Source organism: Colobus angolensis, unplaced genomic scaffold, assembly GCF_000951035.1.
Source record: "Colobus angolensis palliatus isolate OR3802 unplaced genomic scaffold, Cang.pa_1.0 Scaffold433, whole genome shotgun sequence".
NCBI lineage: Eukaryota > Metazoa > Chordata > Mammalia > Primates > Cercopithecidae > Colobus > Colobus angolensis.
In genome coordinates this window covers 374,658-384,887 of record NW_012117744.1, presented here as the reverse complement: position 1 = coordinate 384,887, position 10,230 = coordinate 374,658, and the positions used below count along the sequence as shown (strand labels likewise).

At 40.4% G+C, this 10,230-nt stretch overlaps 1 protein-coding gene across 1 annotated transcript in view; it reads right to left on the bottom strand.

Moving 5' to 3' along the window:
• HOOK3 (hook microtubule-tethering protein 3) overlaps nucleotides 1–10,230 on the bottom strand; it is a 152,969-nt gene that overhangs the window by 9,048 nt on the left and 133,691 nt on the right. The window contains exons 19-21 of the mRNA XM_011957091.1: nucleotides 8,531–8,635; nucleotides 8,293–8,364; nucleotides 3,194–3,330 (exon numbers count right to left, since the gene is read on the bottom strand). Coding sequence (XP_011812481.1) covers nucleotides 3,194–3,330; nucleotides 8,293–8,364; nucleotides 8,531–8,635 — 314 coding nt within the window. The remainder of the gene's footprint in view (nucleotides 1–3,193; nucleotides 3,331–8,292; nucleotides 8,365–8,530; nucleotides 8,636–10,230) is intronic.

Here is a 10,230-nt window from a genome sequence, read left to right as displayed (position 1 = left end):
AAAAAAAAAAAAAAAAGATAAGAAAATTATAAACGTTAACATCAAAATAATAGCATACAACAGATGCTGAAGAAAAGTCAGACATACGACTGGGCGCGGTGGCTCGTGCCTGTAATCTCAGCACTTTGGGAGGCCAAGGTGGGTAGATCACGAGGTCAGGAGTTTGAGACTGGCCTGGCCAACATGGTGAAACACCATCTTTACTAAATTACAAAAATTAGCCGGGCATGGTGGTGGGCACCTGTAATCCCAGCTACTCTGGAGACTAAGGCAGGAGAATTGCTTGAACCCGGGAGGCAGAGGCTGCAGTGAGCCGAGATCGCGCCATGGCACTACAGCCTGGTTGAGGAGCAAGGCTCCGTTTCGGGGGATCGGGGGGGAATTCAGAAGTAAAACTCCCCTCTAAAGACCTGGCGCCTTTCCAACCCAGTTAGAGAAAAAATATCTGGGTAGGTGGATGGGTAGGAGGTTAGGACTGGGCCTGTAAATAGAAAATGAAAATGAAAACCTCTCATCTCACAGAACAAAATTCATTCAGTGAGTAGTTCACAGACTTTTTTTTTTTTTTTCTTGAGACAGAGTTTCGCTCTTGTCACCAGGCTGGGGTGCAATGGCGCCATCTCGTTTCACTGCAACCTCCGCCTCCCAGGTTCAAGCAATTCTCCTGTCTCACCCTCCCAAGTAGCTGGGACTACAGGCACACAGCACACCTGGCTAATTTTTTGTATTTTTAGTAGAGACAGAGTTTCACCATGTTGGACAGGCTGGTCTGGAAATCCTGACCTCAGGTGATGCGCCCGTCTCGGCCTCCCAAAGTGCTGGGATTATAGGCATGTAATCATGTTTTACATGCACTTGGCTCTTGTTTTCATCCATCATATTCTGCAGGTACAATTTTCCCAAAATTTTAACTTACCAAGGTTAGTGCTCACATCCCAATTTGCTTTACTGATTGACTGATTGATTGAGACCAAGTCTCATTCTGTCGCCCAGGCTGGAGTGCAGTGGTGCGATCTCAGCTCACTGCAGTCTCTGGCTCCCGTGTTCAAGTGACTCTCCTGCCTCAGCTCTCAAGTAGCTGGGATTACAGGCACGTGCCACCACGCCCAGCTAATTTTTGTACTTTAGTAGAGAAGGGGTTTCACCATGTTGGACAGGCTGGTCTCAAACTCTTGACCTCAAGTGATCCACTCCCGCCTAGGTCTCCCAAATAGTGGGATTACAGGCTTGAGGCACCATGTCTGGTCCCAATTTGCCTTAAAAATAGTTGGATCCTCAGGCTATTTGTGAAATACGGGTAGGGGTAAGAACAGTCTGAAAGTTTTTAATCTTTTACTTTGGAAACTTTCCAGTTGATCAGGTCTGCGTAGCCTCCTGAAGCCCTACAGCAGTTCTACTCATGGCTACCTCCATTTATCCCAAACTCTTGCTGCTTTGTGGTCTCGTTAGGCAGAAGCATTCATGCTGTGCTCAGACTTCTGTACTTAACGTAAAAAATTAGCACAATGTATGGCTCCACTTCTGTGTATACTGTAAAATCTTTCTTCAACTACGGCTTCTGAGGACAAACAAATACTACTGATTTTTGGGTCATCTTTCTTATTAAAAAGTAAGAAAGAATTTAAAAAATCAAACACTTGAATATAGTTTCTGAAAATTCTTAATTACATTTAACTTGATTTGAGGTTACTTACTTGTATTTAACATAAAGAACTAAATGAAACCTGAACTTCCAAATAGCAAGTACATGAGAAAACATCCTCCTATATTAAGTAACCTACCTAAAAATAAACAAAAAATACCATAACCTAATTTCAGAAATTTTTTGCTTTAAAAAAATGGGCTATGTTGCAAGAAAAAAGACTTAAATATAATTTTGGACCAAATACATAAGTCAATATGGAAAGTTAGAAGGCATTTCATTTTTAAATGAATGATATTTTGCACTTACATAGCACCTTATATATACAAAGTGCTTTACAATGATTACTTGACAGCCCATTCATCGATGTAAAGAAATGTGGTTTACAATCTGTTAACAAATGTAAGCACTTTGAGGCAACCAAATACCCAAGAAAATCTATTTAGTAACAAATTCCTGGACTAGCAGATAGATGTGAGAAAAAACGTAAAGACATCTGTCATAATATAACATACAAGAAGTTACTAATGTTAATGACTGATATTAAGATGTCAAGTGTTAGGAATTATTAAAAAATGGAAGGGTTTATATTAAAGAATAAGTAAAACAAATGGGGCATAAGTCAACAAACAGCCCAAAAATAAGACTACCAATAACTTGTACATATATGAAAGAAAACTCTTTTAGAGGTGGAGAGCAACTGAAGGTATGTTAACCACATTGCTAGAAAATGATCCTCAGTTACTAAGATATTCCAAAACAACAAGAAATTAATGCAGTGCCTGATTTTTTTTCTTTTGTAATTTATCCCAAAACAACCTCATCAATACATTCACACTTCTGCCAGCAAACAAGATAGCAGGAAATAATGAAATTTGGTGTATTTATGATTTAAAAATAGTCTCCAAATCTTTGGACAAATTTAATGTCCTATAAAACAATGTGAAAACTCGTTTTTTCCTCAAATAATTCTACCAGGTGCCTTAGGGAAGATGTGATTAGCACCTCTGTCAATGTATTTACGTCTTTGCAAAAAGAATACTTGTCAACCATTTTGTATAGTAAATATGCAAGTTATTTGAACTGTACTTGGAAAACAATTGAAAACACAGATTAATACATCATAAAAAGATTAATTCCCTTTAAACAAAGACATTCTTATAAAGCATGGTAACACACAGGCACAATAAAGAATATAAATTGTATTATCAATTATTGGCAGAAAATCTAATTTATTACAAATCCTACACCTTTGAGGAAGAGGACATTTTCATACAAAGAAAAGTATTACACTATTATACAACATTTTTAATTGAACATGTACAAATTTTTGGCACATTAAAAAGAACTGAAAGGACTACAAAATAAAAACCAAAGAAACTAAAACAAAGATACGGGAGAGAGAAAAAGTCCTCAAAATGAGAAACACTAAGTATTGACACAGAAGAGAAGCAAAAAGTAAGCTGGCTGAGTTTCCTGAAATGTTGTTGTGTGTAACAGAAGTATGCTGTGGGTGCAGGTGTCTGTGTTTGAGCGGCAGGACTTCTCTACCTTGCTGTGGCCGGCTGCACGTGGCCTGGGTATGATCTTCTGCTGCTGGTCGCTTGCCTCTGCCTCGCCAGAAACGACTGCCCTGAGCCTGTGCTTGCCAGTCTATCTTCAGCTGCCTTTTTATGCAGAGTCATTCCCTGCAACATTAAAACAAAAAAAGGAATAAATGAAAAAATAGTGGAACATACTTTCACAAAAGAAAATTTCATCATGCAGAATTTGTTACACTGTATCATAAAACACAATTAGGAATGTTAATACTACTCACTATAGATTAAAATCTCATAGAGGCATTTTAGTTCCCCACAGTAGGCACAAATTTTCTTTTGGAAAAATTCAGGCTTAATTGTCTGATTTTACAATAAACAATACAGCAGATGATAGAGACAGACATTACCCACACTCAATCATACTTCCTTTCAAATTAAATGTAGAAAGTGATTTTTTTCCAAGGAAAAGAGCATGATTGGTAGCAGTTGATTCACTCCGGTGGTGGATTCACAGGGTTTATTTAGAATGAAAAACACAAATGCTTGTGTTGTTTCTTAAGGTGGAAAGCCACACTAGGTACTGTACATACCACCATGCTGTTTTTCTTCACTTCACGGCAGACTTGTATTCTCAAACAAATTAAGAAAACTTCTTTACAGTCCACAACAGAGGGCCCAAACGAGAGAAGGGGGTCTTTCTTGAAGACAGGAGAAGGATCGCCTACTAGCTTAGAAGGGAGAGGAGGCAACTGCTGGACCTAGAGCACTTTAACAGGAGGGAGGAAACCTCCAGGGCACTCCCTGACTGCGGAGGAATGACAAGAATATGATAATAACACTACTTACTAAAGGCAGAAGTCTATGAGTAGATCAGGAAAAAAGCAGTTTTTTGGTACTCATTTAATAAGACAACGAAGAATCCTAGCCAGAGAAACATTAAGAACTGAGAGATGGCCAGGGTAGTGGCTCATGCCTGTAACCCCAGCACTTTGGGAGGCTAAGCTGGGAAGATCACTTGAGGCTAGAAGCTCAAGACCAGCCTTAGCAAAATAGCGAGAAACCCCCTCTCTAAAATAATAAAAAAAAAATTAGCTGGGCATGATGGCATGCCCATAGTCCCAACTACTTGGAAGGCTGAGGTGGGAGGATTGCTTGAGCCCAGGAGGTTGAGGCTGCAGTGCGCTGTGATTACACCACCGTACTGCAGCATGGGAACAGTGCAAGACTTTGGCTCAAAAACGGTAACAACCAACAAAATGAAAGAACTGAGAGCTGTTGTTTAATCTCAGTAATGACTGAATGCAAGTAAACTGCTGGGCATAAGTAGAAGCTGGCAGCAAGGAAGAAAAAAGCAATCACGAGGCAAAAGGAGAGCCAGGTGGAAAAGCCAAACTACGGGATGCAATGAAGGATGTGCAAAAGACAGAAGGCTGGAAGATAACATCACTAGCTAGTTTCTAGGGAAAACACAGGTCATGGCTTTGCATTATTTTATCTTTTTTCACTTTTTTTTTAGACGGAGTCTTGCCATGTTGCCCAGGCTGGTCTCGAACTCCTGGGTTCAAAGATCCTCCCACCTTGGCGACTCAAAGTACTGGAATTGCAGGCGTGAGCCCATGCGCCCAACCTCAGCTTTGCATTTTTAATACAATTTCAGTCTATCCTATCAATCCAAATACATAATCTTTTCCAAATAAGAAAAATCTAAAACATGTTTTTAAACTCGAAATCAGAGCACTTAAAGTTTTGAATAAAATTGACAAATATTTATTGGTAATCTTTAACTTATACATTTGGCTGCATATATTAAAATTTATATTTTATTTAAATATTCTAATTTTTCCACTTTCACATTTCAAGCAATTTATCCAAATTCTTCACACAGGTTAAAGACCTCCATCTACTGCAAGGGCATTCCCTGAGCTACTTAATACCTCTTCCCTGCACTCATCATTTCCATTTCCATTTAAAGTTATCTGAGATGCAGAACTTTCTGAATGTAAGCATGATGGTTTACTTATCTGAACATAACTTCTGGAGTCTATTTGGATTTATTCCTTCACTCTCTAAGTTAAAAATTAAGACTATTCTGGCCGGGTGCGGTGGCTCACGCCTGTAATCCCAGCACTTTGGGACGCTGAGGAGGGTGGATCATGAAGTCAGGAGATCGAGACCATCCTGGCTAACACGGTGAAATCCCGTTTCTACTAAACAAAATACCAAAAATTAGCTAGGTGTGGTGGCGGGCGTCTGTAGTCCCAGGTACTCTGGAGGCTGAGGCAAGAGAATGGCGTGAACCCGGGAAGCGAAGCTTATAGTGAGCCGAGATCATGCCACTGCACTTTAGCCTGGGTGACAGAGCAGGACTCCGTTCAAAAACAAAAAAAAATTAGGACTATTCTTTAGTATCACTACACAGAATAAATCAATTTGGTTCCATAAGAAACACAGTATGTGAAGCCATAAAAATCAATCCAGAATATGAAATTACTGGGCTCGGCGGGGTGGCTCATGCCTGTAATTCAGCACTTTTGGGAGGTTGAGGCAGGTGAATCAGAAGGTCAGGAATTCAAGAACAGCCTGGCCAAGATGGTGAAACCCTGTCTGTACTAAAAATACAAAAATTAGCTGGGCATGGTGGCGGTCACCTGTAATCCCAGCTACTCGGGAGGCTAAGGCAGAGACTTGCTTGAACACAGGAGGCAGAGGTTGCAGTGAGCCAAGATTGCACCACTGCACTCCAGTCTGGGCGACAAAGTGAGACCCCGTCTCAAAAAATAATAATAGTAATATGAAATTATTAATAAGGCCTGAAATGCAAAGCTCCTAGATTGCTAACACTAAGGTTCCAGGAGGACAGGGAAGAGACAGAATAGTTTAAAAGTCAGGACTAATTCCCAGAGAATTTCCTTAAATATATAGTTTTACTTCTACTATTTTTTGAATTTTAATTTTCAAGAAATCTGTATTTGTTTGTTTGTTTTCTGAGACGGAGTCTCACTCTGTCGTCAAGGCGGAGGGCAGTGGTATGATCTTGGTTCACTGCAACCGCCGCCTCCCGGATTCTCCTGCCTCAGCCTCTGGAGTAGCTGGGATTACACGCACCCACCACCACACCCTGCTAATTTCTGTATTTTTAGTAGAGATGGGGTTTCACCATGTTGGCCAGGCTCGTCTCCAACTCCTGACCTCAGGTGACCCGCCCACCTTGGCCTCCCAAAGTGCTGGGATTACAGGTATAAGCCACCGTGCATGACCTATATTTGTCAATAATAGTATTCTAACTCTGATATGATTTCCTCTTTGGTTTTTAAATTGCAATAAAATCTTTGATATGCAGTTTTTGTTTTTTAGTTTTTGTTTTTTTTGAGACAGGGTCTCAGTCTGTTACCCAGGCTGGAGTAAAGTGGTGCAATCCCAACTTCCGCCTCCTGGTTTAAGCAATTCTCGTGCCTCAGCCTCCTGAGTAGCTGGGACTAGAGGTGCGTGCCACCATGCCTGGTTAATCTTTTTATTTTTAGTACAGACGGGGTTTGACCATGTTGTGGCCAGGTTGGTCTCAAATTCCTGACCTCAGGCAATCTGCCTGCCTCAGACTCCCAAAGTGTCAGGATTACAGGCATTAGCCACTGCACCCAGTCATAGATATGCAGTTTTGACCAAGGCAAATACAGATGTGAAAATATATAATGAAATTTATGAATTTTTGACAAAGATCAAATCACAGTGTTCAGAGGCCAGGGACACTAACCTTTAAGAGGCAGTATCAATTATAACTGTAAAACAAAAACAATGGTACTGTGCCAGTAACAGACCTACAGGGTCACAGGGGGATGTTAAAAGGAATCTGGGGAGGGGGGAACTGGGCGCAGTGGCTCACGCCTGTAATCCCAGCATTTTGAGAGGCCAAGGCAGGTGGATCACAAGGTCAGGAGTTAGAGACCAGCCTGGCCAACATGGTGAAACCCCGTCTCTACGAAAAATACAAAAATTATTCATGCGTGGTGGCAGGCATCTGTAGTCCCAGCTACTTGGGAGGCTGAGGCAGAAGAATCGCTTGAACTCGGGAGGTGGAGGTTGCAGTGAGCTGAGATCACACCACTGCACTCCAGCCTAGGGTACAGAGTGAGACTCTCTCAAAAATAAATAAATAAATAAATAAATAAATAAATAAATGGAATCTGGTCCCATTTCTTGTGTCAGACAACTTTTTTTAAAAAAATGAGACAGAGTCTTGCTGTGTTACCCAGGCTGGAGTGCAATGGCACAATCTTGGCTCATAGCAACCTCTGCTTCCCAAGTTCAAGCGATTCTCCTCCCTCAGCCTCCCAAGTAGCTGGGATTATAGGTATGTGCCACCATGCCCAGCTAATTTTTGTATTTTTAGTAGAGATGGGGTTTCACCACGTTGTCCAGGCTGGTCTCAAACTTTTGACCTCATGATCCGCCCGCCTGGCATCCCAAAATGCTGGGATTACAGGAGTAAGCCATCACACCCAGCCAACTAACATTTTTTAAAGGCAGAAGTGGTCTTACTGGGAAGAACAAAAACCAAAAGGAAGACAGAAAGTCTTGGAAAAATACTGAAAGAAGTGCAGCACTCTTTAAAATCCATAAGTATTCATATCCCAACCAGGATGCTCATGAGCATTAGTTTTTGTGTTGGGATATTCAATTTCAAAATCTGCAGTGGTTCAGGGTCTGACAATGTGAACACTTTCCAAACCCCATGAGATAAACTACCCTCAATCAAATACCATCCTGCAAAGACACTGAAATAATCCCACAAAACAAAAACTATTGCATCTGTGTTTAGATAGTATTAATGTCCCTTCCCTTACAATAAAGTCTCTGAGGGACAGAAATTAGACTGACATTTATCTTTCTATCCTCTAGAAATAATGTTTTCAAAATGCTCTAACCCTGTTTACAGTGGTTCTCATATTTGCTTTTCAGTTCAGAAATAGCATTAAGATTCTGTTAGTGTATATTAGGATAGTAATTACTTTCAGATTCATTTGGTAGAGTGACTTCTACAGTAAAGGGAATATAATAAGTATTACATATTCATTGAACTTTTCATTATGCTCCAAAGTACTATTTTCTTACCATATTGTACCAGGCACTAACAATATATTTCTCTTCCATCTCTCTTTGACTCTTTGTCTTCTCATATTCTTTCTAAAAAAAAGCACATGTAAATATGTAAAGATATAAAACAACTCGATGTAAATAAAATACTTAAGTTAATTGTTAAAACCCAGGGACACAATTGTAAAATATAACAAGGCTCCCAGAACATTAAAATCAAAACACAATTATTTTATTGTACAGTAGAGTAAACTACCTCTAATGAGTGGAACAGTCGGTCTCGTTCCTGGAGCTGATTTTTAAGAGCTTGTATCTCTGGTGCTGCTCCTTGATTCTGTTTAGGATCTAAAGTACGAATAACCTGTAAAAAATAATAAAAGAAAAATTCAAAAAGTCTCAAACTTAAAGAATGTAACATTTAAGAAAAGAATGACTATTTTTTTTAAAATAAAAGGATAAACTTATGAAAAATCAAAGGTTATCTTACAAGGGTATTTTAAAAAGTAAATGCGGCCTGGAGTGGTGGCTCATGCCTGTAATGACAGCACTTTGGGAGGCTGAGGCAGGTGGATCACTTTAGCTCAGGAGTTTGAGACCAGCCCAGGCAACACAGTGAGAACCGTCTCTATAAAAAGTGTTTAAAAATTAGCTGGGTGTGGTGTTGCACCCCTATAGTCCCAGCTACTCAGGAGGCTGAGGCAGGAGGATAACTTGAGCCTGGGAGGTTGAGGCTGCAGTGAGCTGAGATCAGGTTACTGCGCTCCGGCCCGGGCAACAGAGCAAGAATCTGTCTAAAAAAAATAAAAAGTAAATGTATAAAATAGTATTAATTGTTGTAACTTAAAGTAAAAATTTTTTATGGGTACATAATATTTGTGCAAACATAAAACTTTTTACTTATATAAAGAACCAATTATAAGAATTCTGGCTTAAAATTAATAAATGCAGTCATGTACCACATAATGATGTTTCAGTCAGTGATGAATCACATATATTGGTCCCATAACATTATAAAGGAGCTGAAAAAGTCCTATCACAAAAATAACTTACCATTGTGTAAGTATTTCCTTATACTATTCAGTACAGAAGCAATATTCCATACCATATAGCCTAGTTGTGTACTAAGCTATAGCATACAGGTTTGCATAAGTACACTCTACAATGTTAGCACAATGACAAAATCGCCTAAGGATGCATTTCTCAGAATGTGTCCCTGTTGTTAAATGATGTGTGTCTGTAAAGCAGACACTACTGACAGTGGTCTACTCTTTTCCTTTCCTCTGATCTGGTCTGCTAGCCTTCTGCCTCTAATCAGATATGTACTTTGGGGAGAGGGTCCTGACTGGTGTGTAAGCCTATCACTGTGGCCCCATTTCTTTCTCTGCCAGCAATCCTGTTTGGGCATGGACATTGGATGTGATTCTGGCTGGCCAACTAGAGGACTGCTGGGAAAGGTCTTTTTACTTCTCCACCCAATATTTTCATTTAGTTTTACTTTATTTTTAAAGACAGGGCCTTGCTCTGTCACCCAGGCCAGAGTGCAGTGATGTGATCATAGCCCACTGCAGCCTTGAACCACTGGGCTCAAGTGATTTTCCTGCCCCAGCCTTCTGAACAGCTAGGATTACAGGTGCATGCCACCATGACCAGCTAATTTTTTAAAACATTTTTTTGTAGAGACAGAGTCTGGGTATGTTGCCTAGACTGACTTGAAACTCCTGGGCTAAAGCAATCCTCCAGCCTTGACCTCCTACAGTGACAGGATTACAGACGTGAGCCACTGTGCCCAGCTCCCCTAATATTTTTACTATCAAAATGTTCAAGCCCATAGAAAACTTGGAAGAATAAAAACCCATTTACGGCCGGGCGCAGTGGCTCAAGCCTGTAATCCCAGCACTTTGGGAGGCCGAGACGGGCGGATCACGAGGTCAGGAGATCGAGACCATCCTGGCTAAC